Source organism: Gallinula chloropus, assembly GCF_964237585.1.
Source record: "Gallinula chloropus genome assembly, chromosome: 4".
NCBI lineage: Eukaryota > Metazoa > Chordata > Aves > Gruiformes > Rallidae > Gallinula > Gallinula chloropus.
In genome coordinates, this window is record NC_140088.1 from 37181651 (window position 1) to 37207176 (window position 25526).

A 25526-nucleotide genomic window follows, 5' to 3' on the forward strand; every position below is an offset into this window, starting at 1 on the left:
CGTTCTCCGGTGTAGCACTGTGCACCAGGACGGTGATCCCACGGCTGGGAGAAATCCTACCGCCCTTTGTGCCGGTGTCAGCAGCTTAGAGCAGCCCCGGACCCTGCCTCAGTTTCCCCATGCTGGAGAGGAGTTTTTGGGGATCCACCGGGTTGGCAGCCCCCCAGCATCCAGCTTGGTACCTGGGGGTGTGTCCCCGTCCCTGTGGTGGGGCTGGGGGTGCACAGGGCCTCCATCAGCCCCCAGCTCAGAGGGAGCCGCCTGTCCAGCCGGTGGTGAAGGTCAGGGCTAATCCCCCCCCCCGGTGCAGGCAGGAGCCCAGGGGCTCTGCCCAGCCGCGTGCCCACTGCAACAGCGCCGGGGGGTAAGAGGATAAAGTCCCCCCCACCCGGTGGGGTGGGCTGGCCGTGGCCGGGTGGGGGCCGAAGCGAGTGGCCAAGGCCCCTGTGACGTGGGGCCGACGCTGTAATCCCGGCGCGCTGAGCGGATTAGAGCAGCCGGGGGTGGCCTTCAGGGACGAGCTGCGGGGGCTGCAAATCTCCGCCTGGGCATCACATGGGGTGCCATACCCACCCCCGCTCAGTGCTGGGCAGGGGGTGAGCTGTGCCCATCCCTGCCCCCCCAAAATGCCACCTGGGTGTGCCTTCTTGTCCTCTGGTCATGGGTGGGATGGAGGTCAGACCCTTGGGGTCTCCTGGCTGTGGGGTTCCCAGCAGCACAGGGTGCCCCTCTGATGCCAGGGTGGGTCCCCGCTAGCCAAGGTGAGACTGAACAGTTTGGGGTTTGGGGGTGGGGTGTTGCTCCCCAAATCCCCTAGAGCTGCAGCGCTGAGGGGATGGTCCATGGCAGAGCCGCCGCCTGTGCTGGTGCCTGGGGACCTGGACACAGTCAGGGGACATGGGGCTGGGCCCTGCTTTGGGAGGGGAACCCGGGTGGGGTTTTGGGGTCTCTGGGCATGCATGGGAAAGCCATGTGGAGGGCGGCGGCAGGAAGGCAGCCATGCGGTACAGCGGGTATGGGGAGGAGCCAGTGGCAACCGGCCTGACCGGTTCGGTGCTGACACCCTCCGTGATGGGGGTCCTGGTGGCCCCCCCCCCCACCAGCACGTGGCTGGGCTGAAGGTCACCGTCCCCAGGGCCACTGGCCTGCCTGGGGTGAGTGGGCTCGGGGCCCTGCCACAAACCGTCCCTCTGCCAAAAAGCATGGTGGCGAGCCCTGGCTGCTCCGGCACACTTCGCCGCCGGCGACTGGTTTTCAGCTTCCCGAACTGGGCCAGTGGCACCAAGCGGTTTTGGTGGCAGGGGAGGATCCTGGTGCTTCTGGGGAGCGGTCCATAGCACCGGTAATCCGGAAGGGTGAGCCGGCGCTGAGCTCACCGGGAAGGTGTCCCGCGGGCGCGGCGGTGACGCACGGCCCCAGCGGGTGGGGGTTCAGTGGGGCCATGGCGCAGGTCCACGGCACCCAGCTCTGAGGTAAGGGGGTGGGATGGGACACGGCACCCCCATATTTGAGGACGTCTGTGGGCGGGAGGCCTCAGTGGGCCATGCCGGGATCCAGCCGGCTGTATCTGGCCTCAGCTGATCCGTCGCTGGGGACTTTAGGGGGTAGGGGGACTCCAGCACCTCGCTGCCCGGAGGGTTTGGCTATCAGATCAACTCCAGGAGCTCTTCACCGTGGGGCAGGGGGTGAGGCCCCCTCAGCCTCAGACCTCAGGGCGTCTCCGCACCCCCTTAATCATGCCGTCCTCCCCCCAACCCAGACTTGCCCTGTGCCCTGCCGGCGCCAGGCGATGCCGGCATGCCGGTGCCCGCCTGCCTGCAGCACCCTGCCCTGAGCCCGGTGTTGGAGCCCGGCCGTGCCATGGAGGAGCCAGCTGGTGGCGGGGCCGAGCCGTGGTCTGAGGGGCTACGGAACAGCAACAACAACGCTTCCCCGGGGCAGTGGGCCCGCGGTGGGCACCCTCTGGCAGCTTTCGGCAGCGCCGGGACCGAGCCCAGCTACCTGGGGCGGGTGGTGCTGGAGATTGTGGAGTCGGAGCGCACCTACGCCCGGGACCTGCGCAGCATCGTGGAGGTGAGTGCTGGGGAACAGGGGGGGACACGTACGGCTTGGGGCTTGGGGGCTTGGCTGGTCGCACTGATGCAACGGTGGGTGCTGGGCAGGGTTACCTCGGCAAGATCATCGATGCGGAGGAGCCGGTGCTGCGGCCAGAGCAGGTCAGCGTGCTCTTCGGCAACATTGAGGATATCTATGAGCTCAGCAGGTGGGTGCTCCCCGTGCCAGGGGGTGTGTGTGGGGCACAGCCAACACCACAGCATCCCGCGGCTGGTGGGGGCTGCCGTCACCCCATCCCCTCTGTCTTGCCCTAGCACCCTGCTGCAAAACCTGGAGAGCTGTGCCAGTGACCCCGTGGCCGTGGCCGTCTGCTTTGTCACCCGGGTAAGGGCAGTGGGCATGGCGGGGGGCGCGTGGCTGGGGGCAGTGCCATGCTCTCACTGTGCTCCCCCTGCCCGCAGAGCCAGGAGTTTGCCATCTACACCCAATACTGCAACAACTACCCCAGGTGAGCGGCGGGGACGCGGGCAGGGCTCTGGGCAGGGCTCCGGACAGGGGGCTGAGCCCACTCCCTGCCTGCAGCTCGGTTGCGGCGCTGGCCGAGTGCATGAGGAGCAAACCCCAGGCCCGGTTCCTCCGCGAGTGCCAGGAGAGGCTGCGGCACTCACTGCCCCTCGGTGCCTACCTGCTCAAACCCGTCCAGAGGATCCTCAAGTACCACCTGCTGCTCCAGGTGAGGCAGCGCCCGCGGTGGTGTGAGCAGCTGGCAGGGTTCCTGCACCCAGCACAGCCCGGGGACCTGGTATGGCATGGGGATGTGGCAGGGGAGAGTTCCTGGCACAGCGCGGGCGACTGGTACGGCACCAGCACCTGGCACAGCCTGGGCACACGGCACAGGGCATCTCTGGGCACGGTCCAGGCACCAGCCTGGGCGCCTGGCACAGTGCATTTCTGTGGCACAGCCTGGTCCCCTGGCCTGGCACAGGCAGCCGGCACAGCACCCATCCACACACCCGTCACGGCACAGGCACCCAGTACAGCCCCAGTATCGGGCACCGTGGCTCTGTCGGTGCAGCCCTGACACCGCGATCTGTTGCCGGCAGGAGATCGCCAAGCACTTTGAGCACAAGTCTGGGGATGACTACGAGGTGGTGCTGGAGGCCATCGACACCATGACCTGCGTCGCCTGGTACATCAACGACATGAAGCGCAAGCACGAGCACGCCATCCGGCAGCAGGTGGGTGCCGGTGACACAGCGGGTGGTGCCGGCTGGGAGCGGCGGTGCCGGCCGGTGACCTGATGTCCCCGGGGACCCACACAGGAGATCCAGTCGCTGCTGCTGGGCTGGAAGGGGCCGGACCTGACCAGCTACGGGGAGCTGGTGCTAGAGGGCACCTTTCGGGTGCAGCGGGTACGCCATGAGCGCGCCGTCTTCCTCTTCGACAAGACCCTCCTTATCACCAAGCGCCGCGGCGACCACTACGTCTACAAGAGCCACATCCCGGTGGGTGCTGGAGATTGGGGCTTGGGGCAGGGTTGGCCAAGGGGGGCGAGTTGGGGCTGGGGGTGGGGTTGACGGTGTCTCCCCGCAGTGCTCCTCGCTGATGCTGATTGAAAGCACACGGGACTCGCTTTGCTTCAGCCTGGCTCATTACAAGCACGGGAAGCAGCAGCACAACCTGCAGGTAGGGGCACAGGGCGTGCAGGGCATGGGATGCACCCTAGGGATTCCCCTGCCCGACCCCACCGCTCTCCTGGTCCCCCCACCAGGCCAAGAGCGTGGAGGAGAAGCGCGTGTGGACCCACCACATCAAGCGGCTCATCCTGGAGAACCACCATGCCATCGTGCCCCAGAAGGTAGGGGCGGGGAGGGACAGGCACCATGCTGGTGCTGGGGTCACACCCCCACACCACCCCTGCACAGCGAGGTGGGGTGAAGCTGCACGCCGGCTTCAACCCCCAATCTCTCTCCATCCTCCCTATGTCCCAGGCTAAGGAAGCCATCCTGGAGATGGATTTGTTCTGTGAGTGCCACTGGTGCCCCGGCATCCCCTCTCTGCCCTTGGCTGTCTCCCCCCCCATCCCCCAGCATCACTCCTGTGCCCGCAGACCCTCCACGCCTGCCCCGCTACAGCCCCGAGCGCCTGAAGAAGAGCTGGACCTGCCAGCCCCTGGGTGACACCGAGCTGCGCCAGGGCCGCCGGCAGTCTGGTGAGAGCCACGTGTGCCGGGCATCGCTGTCACCAACCCCTTCCCTGGGTCAAAGCCGTGGCTGGGTGGCACTGCTGCCTGCAGGGATGCCGGGTGCTGGTGCTGATAGGCCTCCCTGTCCCCACAGAACCCTTCCAGGGCCGGGACTACACAGAGCCGCTGCCGGACCGGCTGCACGGGCACACAGGGCGCAGGCAGTCGGGTGCGGATGCTGGTGGGGGGCCAGGCGACCCCAGCTGGGGCGGTGGGCTGGGGCTGATGATGGGGTTGGGGACAGGCTGGGGGGTTGTGGGGACGATGCCGCCGTCACCAGATTTGGACGCCTGGCTTTTCTCCCTGCAGAGCCGGCCAAGCAGATCCTGCGGCAGCTGGGAGAGCAAGGTGAGCCAGCGCAGGCAGAGGGAGGGGCTGGGGGCTGGGGGTGGCATTTTGGGGGCTGCCCCCCTCTAACCTTCTCATTTGTCTTTCCCATATTGCAGGACTGAAGGTAAGGTGGGAGCACGGGGTGGGGCGGGTGTCCAGTACCCCACAGCACGCTGCTTGCTGGTGGGGATGGGCATGAGGCGCTGAGCCCAGCGTTCCCCTCCCGAGTAGCATGCTGGCAGCGATGGGGCTCTCCTGGAGGCAGGGCAGCCTCTCCAGCATCCCAGAGCCTGGGCAGTGGCTGAGGGGGTGGTGGAGGAGGAAGAAGAGGAGGAGGAGGAGGAAGAGGAGGAAGAGGAGGAGGAGGCTTTAGGCAAGGACTGCCAGGAGCAGCTGTCGGGGGCTGGGGACCTGCTGGTGGAGCCCCAGGAGGAACAGGTACCTTACCCTGTCCCCCAAACTCCAGGGAGGATGCCCACATTGCTCCCAGGGCACCCCGTATCAATCCCTGTGCACCCCATGTTGTTCTGGTGGCTGCTGCCGGGTCCTGTCTGGGACTCACAGTCCCGCTCGGAGCAGCTGAGTGCCCCCACCAGTCCACAGCACCCTGCACTTGCTCTTGCTCAGGCTGGGGGGCACCCGCCGACACCAGAGGGACCCAGGCGTCCAGGCAGCTGGGGACCAGGGAGTTACGAGAAGGTCAGTGTGGCCCCGCAGCCCCTGCCTGGGGGTCCTGAGGGACCCGGGACCCACCCGCCCACCCCTCCGCAGGCTGGCGGTGTCGGGGAGCGCCTCGAGGGGCTGGGGGCACCCGAAGCCCCCTCCTCAGCAGGGACCCCGGTGCCGGTGCTGCCTGGCGGGGAGGGGGAGCAGGAGCACGCTGCAGAGGATGTGCAGGGGCTGAGCAGTGAGGAGGAGGAGGAGGAAGAGGAAGAAGGAGCTGCCAGCAGCATCCTGCCGCCCTCAGTGCTGGACCAGGCCAGCGTCATCGCTGAGCGCTTCGGCGGCGGTGGCAGCCTCTCCCGCCGCAGCAGCCTGGCACTGGAGGGGCGGCCGGCCAGCTGCAGCGGCAGCGCGCTCAGCCTGGACAGCGGCCCCCCATTTGATGCTGGGGAACCTGGGGGGTCTCGCAGTGCCATCCCCTCACCTGAGCCCCTCGCTGGAGGCCGGCGGGAGTCGCTGCTCTCCAGCCGGGACCGTCTGCTCCTCGACAAGATCAAGAGCTACTATGGCCATGCTGAGAACCGGGACGCCGGCTTCAGCGTCCGCCGCCGGGAGAGCCTCTCCTTCATCCCCAAGGGGCTGGTGCGAAGCTCCGTCTCCCGCCTCAATGGCCTCCCCCGGCCCCCGGCCAGCCCCGAGCCCCCCACCCAACCCACGCCAGCAGAGCCCGAGGTATCACTGGAAGAGCCATGCCAGGAGAACGGCCTGCAGCCCCCCGAGCCACTGCTCATCCTGGAGGAGGATGACCTGTGCACCGCGGGCGAAGGGGCGCCAGCCGGACCACCACCACCACCACCACCACAGCTGCTGACCCCCCCGCACCCTGGCACCAAGGTGTACCAGTTGGCGCGGCAGTACAGCCTCCGCATCAAGAGCCACCGCGCTGGTGCCCGACGTGCCCTGACACAGCCAGAGGAGGGGGACCGGTGTCTCGGCCCCCGGTCAGCGGTCACGCCGCCGGGCAGGGCTCCAGCAGTGCTGCCCTCTCCAGGTGCCCCCCGCAGCCCCCCAAGTCCTGGCGGTGCCGAATCCTTCACCTGGCCCGATGTGCAGGAGCTTCGCGCCCGTTTCGGCGCCCCGCGGCCCCCGCCAGTGAGCCGCAGCCGCTCTGCGCCCGAAGGGCCGTGCCGGGGTGGCCGGCCAGCCGAGAAGGAGCGGGGCAGTGGCCGGAGCCGGAGCGCTGAAGCAGGCGGGGGGTCTGGCGGCACCGGGACGGCACCAGCGCGGCATGGCAGCGAAGGGGCATTGTGGGTGACGGCAGAGGCCTCCCTGGGTCCCGGGCAGCGGGTGCTGGTGCTGGAGCGACTGCCGGCCCCTGCCGAGCCCCCCACCTACGTGCAGATCCGCTCCCCCACAACCCGGGAGAAGATCTGCTTGAAGGCAGTGGTGGAGCGCTGCAAGGCCTACCAGGCCTCCGAGGAGTACCGGCGGCGCTGCCACGAGCCCCCTGACACCGCCGAGCCCCCTCGCCATGGCCTTGTCAGGGACCTGCGGCAGAAGTTTCAGACCCTCGATGCCGCTAGCTAGGTGGGCAATTGAAAGAAGGGGGGTCCCACGGGCCTTCGCGGGGAAGGAGCACCCTCTGACACCTTACCTGACTGGGAAAAGGAGCACCCCATGGATCCCCAACCTGCCCAGGAGAAGGGGCACCCCATAGACCCTTGGTTTGCTTGGGAAAAGGAGCATCCTGGAGTCCCCCAACTTGCGTAGAAGGGGGCACCCCATAGAACCCCAGTTTTCTTGGGAGAACGAGCACTCCCAGGAGGGGCCCTCCATGGACCCCCAACCCTCCCAGGAGAATGAACACCCCACAGACCACCCTGCTACTCCGAAGAAGGAGCACCCTATGGCTGTCCAATGTTTCTGGAAGAAGCAGGACCCTGTAGACATCTCCCTTCCATCTCACCGCGGAGAAGAGGCATGTGGAGACCCTCAATCTGCCCCAAACCGGAGGCCCCCCCGCACCCCCATCACCAGCTCTGCGCCCAGCTCGCTTTCACGTCTTTATTAGAAAAAACCCAAAACAAATCGAACCAAAAGTTCCTCTCTGGGCACCCCCAGTTCCCCTCCCACCCCTCCCCCCGGGGCAGCTCGGTCTGGCTGTGGGGTGCAGAGGGGTCCCGTGCCCCAGCAGTGCCGGTGGAGGCACAGGATGATGCCTTCCCCCTCTCCCCTGTGCCGATGCTCTTTGGTTGGTGGCCAGGGCTGCTCTGACCACAGCCACACACTTAGGGGGACATTATGGCTTTGGGGGGGGGGGGTGGGGGGCAGCCCCGTGCATGGGTGCTGGGTGGATGTGGGGGTGGGGGTGCATGCACACGTGTGGAGCATGCACACCCATGGCTGTGCGCGCGGAGGGGCGGGTGCACCTGCATGCAGGGACACGCATGTGCACACATGTGCATGCAGGGACCACGTGTGTGCATGGGGGTTGGGGCGGGGGGTGTGTGTGCAGCAGCACCCCTGGGTGCGTGTGTGCGCACGCAGGGCGCGTATCCGGGGCTGGATGTTTAGGTCTGTGCTCCCGTCCCCAGTAGTGCGTGCGTACCCTCACGCCTGGAAACGGGTGTATGTGTATATATATCTATATATAAATACACGTATGTACACGTGTGCACGCGGGGTGCTGCTGAGGGGTGCCGCCGGGGGGAGCCACGGGTGCACGCCCATGCCTGCGTTGGCAGAGGTGAGGGGTGCACCCACGCGTGCCCACATGGCTACACCGATCCACATGTGTGGCTCCCCTGGCACACATGGTCGAGAGCAACGCTGACGTGATGGGCGGCATCGGCATCATGCGTGTGCGTGTGTGTGTGTCCGTCCCACCCCCGGGGGAGGGGGTGGGGGCCGTGTTATTTCTTTTTTGGGAAGAAGCTGAACCGTTTCTCCTTGTCCTTGCGGGGCAGGGTGTGCTCGGGGGGTGCCGCGGGCAGGGGCAGGCTCTGCGCCTTGGCCCGGCTGCTGCGGCACTCGGTGATGGCCGTGCTCAGCCCCTGCAGCCAGGCCTGCAGCTCCTCCTGCGGGTACCACCACCGGCTCAGTACCCCCGGCAACCCATGTCATCCACATGCCTTCCTCCCAGCCCTGGGGTGGTGCTGGCTGCCCCACATCTTCCCCGGTACTCACAACCCAACTGGGAATCGCCTATCTCCCGTGGCATCCTCATGGCACCCCTAGTCCCCCTCCCGATCCCTAACAGTGCCAGCCATGCTGGTTGCCGCCAGGCACTGGGAGTCACCTCTCTGTCCCGTAGGCAGCTTCAGCCCACCCTGTCCCCCATGGGCATTGCTGGGACCCTCACATCCCCGGGAACTAGCAGCCACTGGCCCCCTGGGTGCCACCAGCCATGCTCTGTGCCCTTGGGTGCCACTGGTCACCCCATGTGGCACCCCCAACCCCCCATCTTCCCCTTGGGTGTCCCTCTGGCCACCCCCATGTCCCCTTGAAACCACCAGCCACCCTAGGGCCCCTTGGGTGCCACCGGTCATCCCTGAGACCCCCGGGAAGCTCTAGTATCATCCCAAGTCCCCTGGGCATCCCCCCCCCAAGTCCCCTGGGCACCACCAGCCCCCCGACCCCCTGGGATGCCCCTTACCTCATCCTTGCCGTGGAAGAGCCACTCGCTGCCGTTGCTGAGCCTGGGGACAGAGGGCCGGTGCCAGATGGACACATGTTGCCCTGCGCTGTGCCACCCCACGCCGTGCCGCACTGCGCCCTTACCTGAGCTTGAAGACGTGCTTCTTCTTCTTGTAGCCAGCAGCCACCTCACAGAGGGCATCCCGCAGCCCCAGGGGCTCCTCGCCGTGACACGGCAGCCCCAGCGCCCGGCTCTTGGCGTCCTTGAAGAAGGCAAGCTGGCCGCCCCGCAGCACGCAGTACCGCGTGCTCCACGACCTGCCGCCACACCGCCCGTCAGCCCGGCGCGTGCCCCTGTCACAGGGCAGGGCTGATGCCGCCATGCTGCCGTGCCTACCGGTTGGACGCCCGTTTGGTGGCTGCCTCCAGGTCGTGCTTGCGGCCGAGGTAGCCCTCCAGCTGGACGCTACAGGCGCGGGCCGGCAGCGTCGCCGGCTCCTCCGGCTCTGGCCGCGGGCTCAGCGACACCGGCTCTTTGTCGCCCGTCGTCGGCACCAGCTACCGCAAAGCAACAGCCCTGTTACATTGCGCTGTCACCACCTGCTGTTAAAAGCCCTGTGCTGGGGTCCTGTCCCCTCCTGTCCATGCTATGGTGGGACCCTGGTGGTGTCCCCAAGCCAGAGGGTGCCAGCTGGGGGTACATCACCCCCCCGCCCCGGTTTCAGGGCCAACAACCCCACCAGCTCCAGCACACGGGAACTGGTAGCTACTGGGGGGACCCCAGCGAACAGCTGGGACACGTGTCAGCCCTGGGACGAGCACCCCAGGCTCAGTGTGGAGCTGGTGACAGCATCATGTGTGTGCTCCTCTGATTTAGGGTGATGTGGTTGTGATAGGTAGGCAGCCCTGGGGCAACCCTCATGGGGTGTGTGTGTGTGTATGAGTGTTGTCCTCCCCAGGGAAGGGCCTGGGGGGCAGATGTGGTTGGGTCGGCAGCTGTGGCACACAGCAGATGAGCTGCAGTACAGAGATCCCGGGGTGCCTGGCCCCTCTTCCTGCACCTGGGAACAGCCCCGTCCACACGTGGCTGCCAGCACCATGGGGGCACAGCCAGGTCCTGTGGCATGCCCCCCCAAAGAGGAGCAGGAGGGGAGACAGCTTCTCTAGCAGCTAGGAGGTGACCAAGTGTCCGAGCAGGGCCGCGTCCCACCCAGCATGCATCAATGTCCCAAAGCAGGTGAAAGTGGCCCTGTTCCCAGAGCAGGCAGAGCGGGACACTAGCCACAGGGAACCCCAAGACACCTGTGTCCCCAGGCAGGCAGAGCGAGCAGAGCCCCAACCCTTCCCCAAGGAGGCAGAGCAGGCGGGAGAACGAGAGGGGGCAGTGAGCACAAGGGGCTGGCACGGGGTGACAGCGTCCCAGGGGGTGACGACAATGTCTCTTGGCATGACGATGCCTCACAGTGACATCCCTATGGGGTGAGGGTGCCCCGAGAGCCATGCACGTTGAGGTCAGGGTGGGCACCCCCAGCCAGGAGTTCCATTGCCACATGTGCCCCTCCGTGTTGGGGCAGAGCTGACCCGCTCCCAGGGCTGGGTGCTGGGAAAGGGGCCATGTGGTGGCCCTGTAGGTTTCTCCTGGGACGCATGCAGCCTTGCTGGCAGCAGACAACGGGGACCGGCATCTTCCAGTGCCGAGGCGGACATCCCAATGGTGCCCCAATACCCTACATACACCCACAGGTGCCAGCTGGCTCCCAGCCAGCGCAGGGACCCCCGGGAAGGGGAGTGTGCAGCACCCACATGCCCACCCAGCTTTTTCAGGGTCACTTCGCATTTATTCAACTCAAGGCAAGGAACAAGGTGAGGGTAGGGGGTGCAGGGAACCGATGGTGGGGTGACGGCGATGGGGTGTGCCAGGAGCCAGTGGACATGCAGGGACACCTCTCATGCTGCCAGGGGAGGAGAAAGCTAAACTCGAGAACTGACCGGCTCTGGTCCATCGGTGGCAGGGTGAGAGGCATCCCGCATGCTCGTGTCCTTCCTCTTCTCCTCCTCCTCGGACCTGTGGCAGGGGGGCAGACTTGCTCAGCAGCGCTGCCTGAGGTGGGTGCCCCCCCGCCAAATCCCCACCCCAGCCAGCTTGCTGGGGAAATGTGGTGCTGCAGGGATCCCAGGCCAGCTGCTACGCTCCTGTCCCCCCACCCTGCAGAGGGATCAGACCCCCCAAATGCTTTGAGGAGGGGCGTGCTGGAAACCACGCTGATAGGCCCAGCAGGCACCACAGGCTGCCCCTGCCTGAGATGCTGCACCCAGGGACCACACCAGCGCCTCTTACCCAGCCTCCAGCTCCCCATCCAGATCCAGGCAGTAGTCGGGAGCATCGGTGCGCGTCGTCCCATCCCGTGCCAGCCCCTCACGCAGCGTCCGCCCGCCCAGGAGCTCCAGCTGCCAGGGAAGGGAGAGGAGGTGTTAGGGAAGGGCACAGGGTGGGGAAACTGAGGCAAGGCACGGCAGGACCAGCTGTGTGCCATCCCAAGGCTTCCTCACCGTTGTCAGCTTCCGCAGGGCAGCGATGCGCTCCTCCCAGGTGGCCGAGGACTTCTCAAAAGCCTCGTGGCGCTTGAGCAGCTTCTCCACGGCATCCACTGTCTGCCCGTAGTCACTGCTGGCCAGGTAGGGCTCTTGTGCCATGAGCCAGGACTCTGCCACCGAGGCGTCGCGGGAGAACTGGCACACCTCCAGCACTGCAGGCAAGGCCAGGTGGCGCTCAGCACCCTGCCACCCCGCCAGATCCTCCTCCCCAGCACCCCCGGCTCACTCACACAGCCGCAGTCGGTCCCAGCGCTGCTCCCATGTTTCCATCAAGGCCTTCCTCTTCTCCACCAACTCCACCAGCTTCTCCTTGATCTGCAAGAGGACACACTCATGTCATGTCACAGGGTGGCCCTGGTGGCACCGTCCCCACCATCCCCTGCCCAGCTGCCCGCACCTCAGGTGAGTCCTGGTGCTTGCGCTGCAGCAGCTTCTTGCCCAGCTCGATGCAGGTGGTGAAGTTCTTGCCCCGGGCGTCCACCTCTGCCCTGATGCCCTGGTGATACTTCATGAGAAGCTCCACCGAGGAGACGTCCCTGGAGACAGAGAGGTGTCATTGGTGCCCCGGCATCAGTGCCGCATCCTGGCAAGCAGCACCAGGTGCAGCCCTACCTGGGTTTCTCCTGCGTCTCGATCTGCCGGACAGTGCTCTCCATCCAGGAGAGGAGGTCCCGCGCCATGCCGAAGAAGCGATGCTTGTCAGCCGTGTCCACCAGCCGGGCCCGGCGCCCGCTGCACGCCTCCAGCAGCGCCCGCAGGGCTCGTGCCACCTCCTGCTCCTGCTCCTGGATGCCGGCTGCCTTCTCCCCGGCGTAGGCGGTCTGCAGGCGTGCTGCCGTCTCCCGAAACTGCTGCACCTGCCCGGCAGAGCCAGAGAGCGCGGGGCATGCTGAGCAGAGGCAGCAGCGATGCTGGGCATCCCAGCTGGCTCTGGGGTGCAGCCTCACCTGTGTCTCCAGCAGCTGGAGGTCGCGCTCAAAGGCGCTGTGCATGCGGTGGAAAGCCTCCACTGTGCCGGCATCCTCGCCCAGGTCCTGGGGCAGCTCCTGGCGCCGGGTGGCGATGAGGGCCAGCAGCTCAGCACCATCGTAGAAGTACTTGTGCAGGTCATGGGAGGCAGCGAGGAGCTGCATGCGGGTGTCGATCAGCTCCAGGAGGTCGGCCCAGCTCTCGTTCAGCCCATCCTTCCACTCGGCCATGGTGGCCGCCTCGGTGTGCCCTGCGTCGATGAGGTCCTCGATGGCCAGGTTCACCCGATCCACACGTTCCTGCCCTACGCTGCCTGTCTCCCGCGCAAACTCCCGGAACTTCTCCCGCAGGAGCTGCACAGGGGGGAGAAGAGTTGAGTTTACAACACAACCGCCCCGCCTCCAACACACACCTCTCCAAAACCCACCACCGGCACAGCTGTGTCCACCCTGGCACCCTCACCGTGATGTGGTCCAGGTCCTGCCCCATCTCCTGGGAGGAGGCAACCACGTCACGCTCAGCGATCCACTGCTCCAGGTCCTCCACCTCCCGCTTCAGCTGGAAGAGGTGGGACATGTTCTCCAGGCGCCGGCGGCGCTCCTCGGCCGCCTCCTTCAGCCCCGCGTAGTGCTTGTCCACCTGGCCCTGGAGCCGGATGATCTGCTCCCTGTGCGGCCCCGGCACACAGACACCCCAGTTCTCACCCAGGAAAAAAGATGCCCCTGGCCCATCCGTGTTGCCAACCGAGGGTTTGGTGAGGGGGTGAGAAGGACCCACCCAGCACTCCCCACATCCCACCATCACCATCTCCCTGATGCAGCCAAGGCAATGCTGCCCAGCCAGAGTGAGGCACCGGGGCAGCCGATGCCACTGGAGCTCCAGCTAAACCACCCACCCCCAGTGCTGAGGGCATGGGGCTGTTGCAGGGGACAGGGTGCATGTGGCAGTGTCACCTACCCCTCAGGGTGGCCGGTAGAGAGCAACTGCTGTGCCCTCCCAGCTAGCTCCTTGATAGTTTCGCCGTAGTCCTCGATGGACCGCTGCTGCCGGACGTGTCTCTTCAGCATCACCAAGCCGCTCTCCTCGTCCTGTGCCATGGCAGACACTGGTGCCCATCACCACCCGGCAGGACCACGGGACAGTGACTAGGGTCAAGCCCCAGCACCCACCCCATGGGTACATCCTGCCTCCATCCGGTGCCGTGGTGACCAATAGGGAGCTCGGCAGCGTACAGCATGGCATGGGGAGTTCAGTATGGCATGGCACAGGGAGCTTGGCAGGGTACAGCATGGCACAGGGAGTTTGGTATGGTATGTCATGGGGAGCTCAGTGGGGTACGGCATGGCATGGGGTACGGCATGGCATGGAGCAGCACAGACAGCATGACACAGGCTGGGGTGTAAGGGGTGGAGCATGGGATGGCGCATGACGGCAGAGCATGGCACAGACTGCAATTGCCAGGCACGGCACAGCACAGAATGACCTATAGCAGCACGGCGTATAGTGGCACAGTAGAGCATGGCACAGCAGGGATGGTGGGGTACAGCACAGCCTGACACGGCACGCTATTAGCATGGCACGACATGCCACGGGACAGTCTGTAACGGCACGCCAGGGGATGGATGCTGTGTAACAGCACGGGACAGGATGGATGCTGGCACAGGACAACATGTAACAGCACAGGACAGCCCAGCCCAGGCTGATGTAGGATGTAACAGCACGACACAGTGCGCAGCCCCCCCTGCCCAAGATGCATGGGCACCACGTCTCACCTTCGGCTTCTCCTCAGCTCCCATGAAGAGCTCCTGCTCGCTGACCCAGGCTTCAGCCTCGCCGGCGTCCAGGTAGTACCGCTGAGCCTCGCCAGCCTCCTGCAGGCGCCGGTGCCGGGCGGCTGCCTCCGCTCGCAGCGTCTCCCACAGCGCCCGCAGCTCCCGCACCCGCGCCTCCAGCTCCGGGCTCAGCTGCTCGCCACCCGCCACCGCCGCCTCACCACGGCTCAGCACCTCAGCCAGGCGGGGATCGTGGCCCGCCAGCTCCTTCTGCAGCGTCTGCCAGCATGGTGGACAGTCACGGCGGGGCTTGCCCGTGGGACAGGGGTGGCCCTATGGGATTGGCTGGGGTGTCAGGTGCCACCGCCGCTGCGCCCACACTCACCTCGTTCCTCTTCGTCATGCGCTGGATGCTTGGCAGGTCAGTGCCATGATCCGTCGACCTGGCCAGGGGCAGCCGCTCCTGCACCCACAGCTGCAGGAGGGAGCACCCGCTGAGCACCGCACAGCACCCGTGGGGTGCCCCTGCTGTGCTGGACCCCTAACCACACAGGTAGGGCGCTGCTCACCATCTCATCCTCCAGATCCCTCCCAAGCTGGTACATGGCCTTGGCTGTCTCCAGCTCCTTCCTCCTCTTCTCCAGTGGCTCCAGCAGGTCGAGGAATCGCCGCCGGAGCCGCTGCTCATGTCCTTCAGCATCTGGCACATCCCCAGCAGGTTGGGGTCCCTGCCACCCTAGCTCCTCCAGCTCCTTCATCCGCACTCCCACTTGCTCTTCCAACCTCTGCTGGGGCAGAACCATGTGAGCCAGGGCGGGATGGGTCACCAAGGCACCGACCACCTCCCTTGAGGGATATTTCCTGGCACCTCGGACCCCTCACCACAAAGGACAGGGCGAGACTCCAACACCCTTCTTCCCGCTGCCCCAGTACCACTGTCACCCACCGTCAGCCTCTTCAGTAGCAGGTTGGTGGCGGTGAGGTCCTGGGCCTGCTCAGCAGCACGCAGCTCCTCCTCCACCTGGCCCAGCCAGCTCTCCAGCTCCCCGTAGCTCTGGGCGTACAGCGCTGAGCGGTGGGCCTCAAAGAGCTGCCGGCCCTTCTCCTCGGCAGCAGCACGTAGCCCGTCCCAGCGTGCGCGCAGCTCGCCCAGCCGCCGCGCCACCACCTCGCTGTACTGCGGCTTGCGGCTCGCCAGCTCCTTCCCCTCCTGCCAATGACACCAAGGATGTCGGTGGCTGTGATTGGGCTCTGAGATGGCACGGGGACCCCCCCCCAACCCAGCCTCAGGGGGTGGCGAGGCTCCCGGGCACCCACACCAGCACCCACCGTCTCAATCTTCTCCAGCCAGCCCTGGCTGGGCTCCAGCTCAGCCATGAACGCCTGGTGCTTCTGCCACTTGCCGTGGAGGCCACGGGCTTCACCATAAGAGACGTCCTGCACCGTCAGCATCTTCTCGTCCACCCAAATGTCAAGCTGCAGGTGGGAGATGTCAAGGCTCAGCTGGCAGGGACTGTCCCCTGTGTCCCCTCGCTCCCAGCACCGCCAGCCATGCCACACACCTACCTCCCGGCAGCTCTGCAGGAAGGTCTGGAGCTCGTGGTTGTCCTGGAGCAAACCTGCTGCCTCCTTCGCCTTGGCCATGACAGCCGCGTGCCTGGCAGAGATGGGCAGCATCAGCCCCCTGCCCATGCCTTGCCGCCTGCCTGCCCACCCCTCGCTGCACTCACCGCTCTTGGAGGGCCTGGCACTTCTCGGTGATCTTCTCAGCAAAGATGTTCCCCTCGGCCACCAGCTTGGTGCCGCTGGCCACCACCTCCGGGACCTTCTGGGAGCTGCTCTCCATGCCGGCGTGGAAGTCCTGGAAGCGACGTAGGGCAGCAGCCGAGCCCTCCAGTGTAGCAGGTAGATCCAGATGCGCCAGCGTGTACTCCTGGGGGGGCACAGTGGAGGGAAAGGGGAGGTTAGCTCCTTTTCGGGGTGCGCATGGGCCAGGAACCTCCTCTTCAGGCACCCACCTGATTGGTGAGGAGGATCTCCGCCTGCTTGGTGTCACGCAGGAACTCCTGGAAGCCGTGGCACTGGGCAAGGAAGCGGTGCTGTGCCTCCGCCATCCTACCCAGCGCAGCCCAGCCGGCCTCCACACCACGCAGGCGCTGCCGCAGCACCTCGTACTGGGGGTCCGTCTGCTCCCCCACCACCCGCTCCCCCGCCTCCATCAAGGCAGTGAAGGCGTCCGCATGCCCTTCAGCATCTTGCCGGGCAGCCTCATGCCCCCGCAGCAGCTCCTCCGCCTCAGCCAAAGAAGCCGGCATCTCATCGGCAGCCGCCACCGCTTTCTGAGCTCCGAAGAGCCAGGCTTGGAAGTCATCCAGGTCCTGGAGGAAGCGCCGGAGCTGCCCGGCTTCGCCCAGGGAGGCTGCCCGCTCCCCCAGAGCCTCCTGCAGTTCGTCCCAGGCAGCCATCACTGCCGCCAGCCGCTCAGCCGCCTCCACGGCCACTTCGGGCCGTTCTTTGGCCAAGTGGTCAGACTGGGTGCGCAGGGCAGCCAGGCGGTCCTGGGCGACCACCAGCTCCCGCTCGATGCCGTAGAGCTTGCGCTGGGTGGCCAAGACACCGGCCAGGTCCCGGCCCAGCTCGGCCGTAGCCTTGACAGCCTGGGCTTTGCCCTGCAGCCACTGCTGGGTCTCCTCGCACTCCAGGCGGTAGTTGAGGAGCCGCAGAGCCGAGCCCACCGCCCGACGACGCTCAGCCACCAGTTCTGCGAACCGGTCCCACCTGTGGAGTGAAGGCGGGTGATGGTAGCGGGGACACGGCCAGTGGGGACGAGCCGTCCTGCTTTGGTGTCACCAGCCATCGTACCTCACATTGAGCTGCTCCCGGCACTGCCGGACCTGGGGGCTGCGGGGATGCCCACTCGCTAGCAGGCCGTCAGCTGCATGGTTGACAGCAGTGATCTGGGAAGCCACGGTGGCCATCTCCTGCTCCAGCCCATCCAGCCTGCGGGAAAGCTGGGCTGAGAACTGGCTGCACTTCAGGACACGTCACAGTAGCGCTGCCACTGCAGAAGCCCCTACCTGCGCTGTGCCACGTCCAGGTCCTCCAGCGCCTGGGGGACCTCCAGCTGTCCCAGCCAGGTCTCCTTGGCCCCCATCCAGAGGTGGCAGGCCTCGCTCTCCCCAAAAACAGTGTAGAGGTCGAGGGCATCCTGCAACTGCTGGCCCCGCCGCTCGGCCAGGGCAGCCACCTCAGCAATCAGCTCCCGCAGCTCTGCCAGCCTGCTCTGTGCCTCAGGGCCGGCCCGCAGCTCTGGAGGGAAGCCCTCCGCTTGCTGGCTCAGCCCATCCAGCTGCTCCTGGGCGGCCGCCACCTCTTCCAGCAGCTCCTGGTGCTGCCGCAGCAAGGCGCGGGTGCGGGATTCGTCCTGGCCCAGCTCCTCGGCAGCCGCCCGCCGGCGGATGTCCCGCAGCCCTTCTGACAGCTCCTCCACCTCTGCCTGGAACTGGAAGAAGCTCTCGGTCTCACGCAGGCCGCGGCGGCGGAAAGCCGCCAGCTCCTCCAGCTGCGCCCACAGTGCCCGCACCGCTGCCCCCCGCTCCCGCAGCCGCCCGGCTGCTTGGCCCCCCACTGCCAGCCCCTCTCCCGCCACCAGCGCCTGCTCCAGCCGCGCGCCCCGGCTCCGTAGCTCAGCCTCGAAGGTGGCGTGCCGGCGCTGGAGGAGCAGCACGCCTGGCAGGTCCTTCCCAAAGTCCAGGGAAGAGTAAAGCTGCTCCTGCTCCTTGATCCAGCTCTCCGCCTCGTCCAGCTCCCACAGGCAGGTCCAGAGGGAGCGGGACTGCTCCAGCAAGGCTCTTCTCCGTGCCGCCAGCGCCTGCAGCTCCCGCCGGCACAGCTCCAGGTGGCTCACGCGGTCCCGGATGACTTTGGGGTCGCAGGGACGGTAGCCTGGCCAGGGAACAGCATGAGTGCCCATCACAGAGGTGTCCCAGTTTTCCCCTGCCGTCCATGCCACGGTGCCAGTTCATCCCAGCATGCTCACCCTCGGCATCGGCAAAGCGGAGGGCAGCAGCGCTGATGGCCCGTATCTTCTCCGCCTGCAGAGCCATGTCACCCTCCAGCAGCCGGTGGGTCTGCAGCAGCTCCTCCGCCTCCAGTAGGTGCTTCCCGGCTTCAGGTGATGCCAACTGAACCTGCGGGACAGCCCCGGCGGTCACCCGCCGCCACCAGCACCCCGGCATCTCACCTGCCTCTCCAGCTGAGCCCCACCAACACTCTTCCCAGGGGGACCAAAGGACCCAGCAGCTCACCTTGACCTCATCCATCCAGTCGATGCTGTGGAGCATCTCCTGGAAGAGGTGCTGCAGGGCAAGGTTCATCTCCAGGCGCTGGCGCCGGGCAGCCAGCAGCTCCAGGAGCTGCTCCCAGAGCCGCAGGATGTTGTCCTTGCGCCCATTGATGCGCTGGATGTCGTGGTAGCCCTCCACCTCCAGCTCCTTTGCCACCGCCACGATGGCCTGCACCCGCTCCTTGTAGGCGGCCGTGTCCGTCTCGATGGCCTCGTGCTTCTTCTTGGCTGCCTCCACTGCTGGCAGATCGTGGCCAAAATTGTCCTGCCACAGCACAGAGCCGGCGGTGAGGCCTTGGCATGGTGGCCCAGCCCCCGGCGTGGCTGTCCCCGACCTCACCTGGGCTACCAGACGCTGGTTCTCGCTCAGCCAGGCCTCCCGCATGGCTGCTTTGCGGTCAAAGCGCCGCGCCAGCTGCTCCAGCTTCTCCTGCCGGATGAGTTCGGTGCGCAGCGCCAGCTCCCGCTCGTGCTCTGCTTTCTCCAGCTGCTCCCAGGCCTGGGGGAAGGTGGTGATGGGTGGGGGTGGCACCCCGCGTGCCCCCTCACCCCCTATCTGGGGTTCTGCTGGTGAAACCCAATGTGCTCCACTGGGAGGGGAGGGTGGCTGGAGGAACCCAACCTGCCCTGGGAAGGGCTCCATGTCTCCTGGGATGGATCTGAACTGCCTTTGAGAGATGGAGCCAACATGCCCTAGGACCTATCCCAGGATGGAGCTGAACTGCCCTAGGACCTGAACCGCTCTGGGATGGACCCAGCGCACCCCGGGATGGACACAATGCACTCTCAAACAGACCCAAGCTCCCCTGGGATGCACCGGAACTGCCCCAGGATGGACCTAAACTGCCCCAAGGTATGGACCCTGCTTGCCCTGAGGTGGACCTGCCCTGGCATGGTCTGGGCAGGAACATCCTGGGGGACACAGCAGGGAAGAGCTGCCCACGGCACAGCACATGGCCAGCACGTACCCGGTTGATGTCGGAGACCAGGCGCCCCTCGTGTGGGGTGTAGACACGCTGGTTGTTGGCTCGCATCCGCGACTGGATGGTGAAGAGCAGCACCTCCAGGTTGCCCTTCTCCTGAAACCTGCCCGGGAGAGGGAGAGCTCAGCCCCGGGGCACCCCATGGGTGCTCCACCACCACTGCGTGGGCACGAGGGGCTCGGGGCTGCTTACTTGGGGGGCTTCTCCACCGTGCGGTAGGTGCTGAAGGCTTGCAGCTGGTGCTGCACCCCAGCCAGCGAGTTGGCAAAGCTGCGGCTGTTCAGTGAGGCGATGGTCTGCTCAATCCAGGTGAGCAGGTCGGAGGCCAGCCCCCCATAGCCCTCGATCATCCGCTCCGTCTCCTTGGCATGTTCAATGACCTATGGTGGGGGTGACAGTGAATGCAGGGAGGGCTGGCACCCCACTAGAACCCACCGCTCCCCACCCCAGCGCCGTCCCCTACCTTGCCTAAACGCCTGCCCTCTACCTCCAGCACCTTCATCTTGGAGAAGTAGTGGTAGAAGGCCACCACGTAGGTGATGATGGACTTCTCGTCAGGGTTCTCCGTGAACACATCTGCCCAGTGCAGGCAAGAGGCGTCAGCTCTCACCATCCCACCCAGAGCCCCATTCCACGGGGCGGAAATGTCCCTGTCCCTCTGTGGGGCCTGGGCACAGCCCAGGGTGTGATGGGGAAACTGAGGTGGGAGGGTCAGCAGCAGCAGCCTCACCTTCAGGGTCAAGGAGTGGGGTAATGCCCAGATGCCTCTCTGCCACACTGAACGCATGCTCCAGGTTGTGTCGGGCGTTAGATTTGGTCAGGTTTTGGAAGTCAACCAGCTCGGGCCTGGGGACAGAGGGCATGGGGTGTTGACGCACCCGTGGGACACCTCCTGGTACCGCTGTCACCCTGGGGTGTCCCAGAGCCCACCGCTGTGCCGCCTACCTGTGCCGGTGGATAAGGGCGTTGAAAGCTAACCCGTCCTTCCAGCTCGAGGTGAAGTTGGTGACATTCACGTGGGGGTACCTGCAATGGGGACAGGGCATCATCACCACCACCCTCCAGATACCCCCATGCCCTGGTGTGGAGGTGTGCGGGTCCCACCACCTACCCTGCTGTCTTCATCTGGCACCAAAGCAGCAGTGCGTCCCGGGCGGAGCGTGTCTCCCGGCCCTCTTGTGTCTGCACGATGATGTCCTGGATCTGGGGGGCAGAAAGACATGCTGTGGGTGAGGGAGGACATGTGTGGAGGAGCGAGAACAAGCCATTGGGTGCTGAGCTGAGCTAAGGGGCGCGCCCCACGCTCCCAGTCCCACCTGGAAGCGGAGGATGATGGTCCAGATGAGGCCAAGGACCAGGCGGTGGTTGCCATCCACGATGTCATGGGACCCCATGTTCTCCAGGTGCACCCGCTGCTCCTTCAGGAACTGCAGTGCTTTGTCCACATTCTCCAAGCAGTGGATCCGCATCCGGCCCTTGGTGGGTTTGGGCTGAGGCACGACAGTGCTCAGCACCGTCCCCTCCACACCAGGCACCCCCACCCCTGCCCAGGGTACACCCTCACGACCCTACCACCACCCCAACCCTGGCAGAGCCTCGCTCAACACCAAGGTCAACAGCCTTGGTGGAGCACCGGAGCTGGCACGGCGTGGCTCCCGGGGTCTCCGGCGGGACGGGAATCCTACCAGCAGCTCTCCCGACAGCACTTCCAGCAGCTTGATGAGCACCCGCCCGTCCCGGAGGTCCATGTAGAGGTCGGAGATGCGGCAGGTGACGCGAGCCAAGTGCGAGTTCACCCACTTGGTGAAGGTTTTCTTCTGCACCGCCTCCCGTTCGTCTGCAACCAGAGCGGGGCACGATGGCACCAGTGGCTCGGGGACAGCCGGGGAGGACTCGGGGGACCCGCCACCCATCCCTGACTTGACCTGCCAAGGCTTTGATGCGGGAGCGCTCGAAGAGCCGCGCCGAGCTGTTGTCGTTGTCCAGCTCATCGTCGGAGGCGTCCCAGCGGACGTTGATGCGGCTGTACTGCTGCTGCAGCTCCAGCTGCTCGTAGTCGTTGGCTGAGGTCATGGTCCCAACGTCCCCCGGCCGGGTGGCCGTCGGCTACCGGCGAGAGGCCCCTGGGGAAGTCACGGGCATCAGCATCACAGCAGCATCGCAGGGATTTGCGGCTCAGCACCACCGGTTAAGCTGCTCAGAGGGATTTAGCTTCGCCGACACTCAGGTGTTGGGGGGCACCAGGGACTCGCCTTGCTGGCATGAAGCCCTGTGCTGGAGCTGTGTCAGGGGCTCCTGTATGGCAGCACTTTCCCTCCCATGTCCCACCTGCCCATCCAGCATCCCAGCTCAGTCCCACCCTTGAGCAGCCCAGGCCTGCACCATCCAAGGGGCTTCACTGGCATCAGAAAGCGGGCGACAGCTGCCGAGGGGGTGACAGACACGCCACCACCCACCCTCAGGGACATTTGAGACACAGATAGGACACAGCCGGTATCTAAAAATGCCTGGGAGCAGCTGTCGGCACCCGGGCTGGGCGGGGGAGGCTGCTGGGGCCCTCAAGGGGTGCAGGGAGCTGGGCTGGGGGAGCCCCCTCACCACCACCACCCTGTCTGGGACCCCTGTTTTCCCCTGTCCCCAGCACCCCAGAGACACACTGGGAGCAGTCGGGCACATAACAGAAACCCTGGGTGCCCCCAAATCCCTCGTGTCCCTGCAAGCTGTGACAGCCCATGGCCACTTGCCCCCCAGGGACACCCCTCCCCGCCCCCCATCCCCAGGCAGGAGAGCTTTATCGGGGCTGGCTGGGCTGGGCCCCGTCACCGCACCCTAATCGCAGCCACACAGGCAGGGCCTTGGCTTGGGACCTTGTGTGCAGGAGCGTGCAAGAGCTCTCTCCTACCAACACTGTGGCTCAGCACCGGGCACCAGCACCCTCCTGTCCAGCAGCAGCAAACCCCTGGGGAAGCCCCAATTTAGAGACCCCCCCAGTTCAGCACTGTGGGAACTGCAGCTGGTCTGCCCCAGTGCTGCAAACTGGTCGGATATGAGGAGTTGTGCACATCCCAGCCCACCCAGCGCTGCCGGCCTTGGCAAGACCTCCCCCCCCCACCATCACTGCCACTGCAGCAGGGCCACAGCCATGAGCATCCCAGGAGGAGAAAGAGGAGATCACACTGGAAGGAGCCACGGCGGGACCCAAGGGAGCTGCCAGCATGTGTTAACAGGAACAGGCACTCGCTGATCCTTTAAATCTCCCTCTGCTGCACTGGCACCGTCCAAACAGCCCCATCCGGCAGAGCCGTGCCGCACAGGAGGAAAGCCGGGAGTGCCGGGCACCAGCCCGGCTGTGAGCATCCTACAGCTGGGGCCAGGACAGCATCGCCTTCCCCCGCTGGCCGGCAGCTCGGCGCCGTGAATCAGCACTTCCCGGCCAGGGGCCGGTACCGTGCCACCACCGAGGTCCCCCCTGCCGGGCCCGGTGATGTCCCCCCAGCACCCCGAGGGCAGCTAGGGCAGTGGTTGGGTACCTGCCCCACATCGCACCATCGAGTTTCATCTCTGGCTCAGTGCTTGCTACCACAGCGTGCTGCCAGAACACCAGCTGCTGGTACATGAGAGCTCACTGGGATCCCCCTGCAGACACCCCCAAAATCATTGCCCCATCACCTCCGCCTGCAGCCTGGTGGGTCCCCAGGGTGCCTCGCATCACCCCGGCTCTTTTTTTGCCCCCCAACAATTTTACTTTGTACCTGCACCAAACCAACCGGCAGCCACACTCCCCGTGCCGCCAGCCCTGTCGGGAAGGGCCAGGAGGTGGGGGGCATCCCCACAGCCCCCCGACAGCCGGCTGCCTCCGAGGTGCACAGCCATGGCTGGGAACAGATGGCCCCGCTCAGCACGGCCGCTCGGCACAGCACGGGGCCATTGGGCACGGCACAGCTCCTCCGGCCAGCCATGCCCTGCTCTGGCTGCGGCTCCCCAGCCACGCTCCCACCCAGCGGGGGAAGGTTTGGGTTTCCCCATGGCCGGAGCTGGTGTGGATGCCGACCATGCCAGGACTGTCCCATGTCACCTAACCCGCCAGTGCGCCGAGCGGTGACACACACACGTGCTGACACTCCAAAGACATTTTTGGCTATAAATAGGCCTCCCCTGCACACAGCGCGGGGTAAGACCCACTCCCTTCTCCGGAGCTGCTCCCCCTGCTTGCCCCAAAACCACTAGTTGGGGCCTTAAAATCACCCCAAAGCTACAAAACACTCCTTGGGGGGCTGTGCCAGCACCCACCAGGATCGTCCCCTGCTCCCCCCCCAAAATGCTCGTCGCTGGCTTAACCCAGTGGAGCGAAGGGCACCACAACCCCCTGACTCGGAGCGCTGGAGGTTCACAAACACAACAGCCACCTTGAAAGGGGAGCGGGGAATCAGACTCGGGGGCCCCCAGGGTATCGGGGAGTGGACAGGAGTTCCCCCAGCCCACGAACATCCTTGTGCTGCTGTACTGGGACGAGGGGGACCAAGGGCACGGCAGCCAGAAATTTCTTCCCAGTAACTCCAGTTTGCCCAGTTGCTAAACAACATCAGCTGAGACAGGCTGGGCGACGATGTGCCACCCCCCCTTGCACGTCACCTCCAGAGCTAACGTGCCCACCGCGTCCCGCCGGCACGTGGCCGGTGATGCCAAGAGCACCCACCCAGGACCGGTGCGGGGACCCTGTTTTGGGGGTTGGCACCGCGGGAAACGCGTCCCCAGGGTGTCCCCAGAAAGTCACCGCCACTCGCCCGCCCCGTCCTTCCCGGCAGCCGCACGTCTCCCACGGGGACAGCAGTCCCGGGGGGGACATGCCCCCCTCCCCGCCATCCGCCGCCGGGAGAAGAGGGGTGCTGAGCCCCAGGAGGAGTCCCCGCGCCCCCACCGAACTTTGCTCCGTGCCCGCAGTCCCCTGGGACTGCTACCGGCGCTTGCGGCTGCACCCGAAGCCCGGTGTCCCCAGGGCGGGCAGCGCTCCCCGGTGCCCCCCCACCCTCCCCACACACAGAGCCCTCCCCGGGGACCGGCGCCTCCCGGTGCCCAACCCCCCCCCCTCCTCCGCCTTTCCCCCAGGGGCGGCGCATCCCGGTACTCGGCGGCGATGCCCGGGGCGGCCGCGGCGGCTCTCACCTGCGCGGGGCGGCGGGCGGACGAGCGGCGGCGGGCCCGGGGCCGGAGCCGGGACCGGAGCGGGGCGGGGGGAGCGGAGCCGCCCTGCGCTGCGATATAAATAACATTATCTGGGCGCGCAGGGACATTCCTGCCCGGGGCCAGCGGCGCTGCCCGGCCCAGATAGCCCCGCTCCCCCCGGGAGGGCCGGGCGGAGGCGGGCGGGGACGGGCCGCCCGCCCCGCAATGCAGCACAGCGGCCCCCCCCGGCCGCCGCTGCCACCGGCACCGGCACCTGCCGGGCGCGGAGCGGCGCAGCGACCCGTCGCTACAGGCGGGGATCCCCGGTCGGCGCCGCTGTCGTCCCGTGTGTCCCCCACCTCCCACCCGCGTCCCCTACGGGGAGACCCCCAGCCAGCGCCCCCTCTTCCCCCCGCTGGCTCCCGGAAAGGCGGGTTGGCCCTGCTGCCCCCCAGCTAGCCCCGGGCGTCTCCCAGCTGGCCCCGGGCACTCTGCAGATGCTGCCCTCTGCCCCCCCCCGGTAGCTCAGGTGGCCCCCCCAGCTAGCCCCGGGTGTCCCCTGCCTAGGCTCGGTTGCCCCCAGCCAGCCCAGGGCACCCCACGCCCAGCCCAGGGTGCACCTCAACTGGCACTGGGCGCACCCCGCCCATCCTCGGGTGGCCCCTAACTAGTCCTGCCTGCCTCCCGCTAGCTCAGCTGCCTCCCCCCTCCCCGGCTCTCCCCGGGTAATCCTGGCTAGTCCCAAGGTGCTCCTGGCTGCTCCCGGGGGT

At 66.4% G+C, this 25526-nt stretch overlaps 2 protein-coding genes across 2 annotated transcripts; one reads left to right on the plus strand and one right to left on the minus strand.

The window, feature by feature from the left end:
* Positions 1-1797: 1797 nt before the first annotated feature.
* On the plus strand, positions 1798-7210 carry PLEKHG3 (pleckstrin homology and RhoGEF domain containing G3; the record flags this gene model as incomplete). Its single annotated transcript, XM_084263152.1, is given in 16 exon segments — positions 1798-2073; positions 2163-2263; positions 2370-2439; positions 2517-2563; positions 2638-2788; positions 3159-3293; positions 3378-3560; positions 3649-3741; positions 3827-3913; positions 4047-4080; positions 4166-4267; positions 4395-4469; positions 4610-4640; positions 4642-4648; positions 4862-4966; positions 5402-7210. Coding segments are annotated over 16 exon segments (2976 nt in total). The 3' UTR covers positions 6881-7210.
* A 133-nt stretch (positions 7211-7343) lies between these two features.
* On the minus strand, positions 7344-24882 carry SPTB (spectrin beta, erythrocytic). Its single transcript, XM_084264136.1, has 36 exons — positions 24757-24882; positions 21519-21716; positions 21279-21430; positions 20910-21083; positions 20705-20796; positions 20539-20619; positions 20324-20439; positions 20057-20169; positions 19786-19973; positions 19579-19696; positions 18951-19109; positions 18573-18875; positions 18305-18455; positions 17343-18210; positions 17128-17265; positions 16284-17043; positions 15996-16198; positions 15832-15922; positions 15595-15741; positions 15212-15475; positions 14835-15050; positions 14651-14740; positions 14266-14544; positions 13451-13581; positions 12956-13160; positions 12472-12846; positions 12137-12381; positions 11922-12060; positions 11755-11839; positions 11480-11676; positions 11268-11377; positions 10919-10994; positions 9327-9487; positions 9074-9247; positions 8949-8991; positions 7344-8370 (listed from the first exon to the last, which is right to left on the minus strand). The coding sequence occupies exons 2-36, from the start codon at positions 21664-21666 to the stop codon at positions 8206-8208; spliced, it is 6957 nt and encodes a 2318-aa protein (XP_084120262.1). The 5' UTR covers positions 21667-21716; positions 24757-24882; the 3' UTR covers positions 7344-8205.
* Positions 24883-25526: the final 644 nt, after the last annotated feature.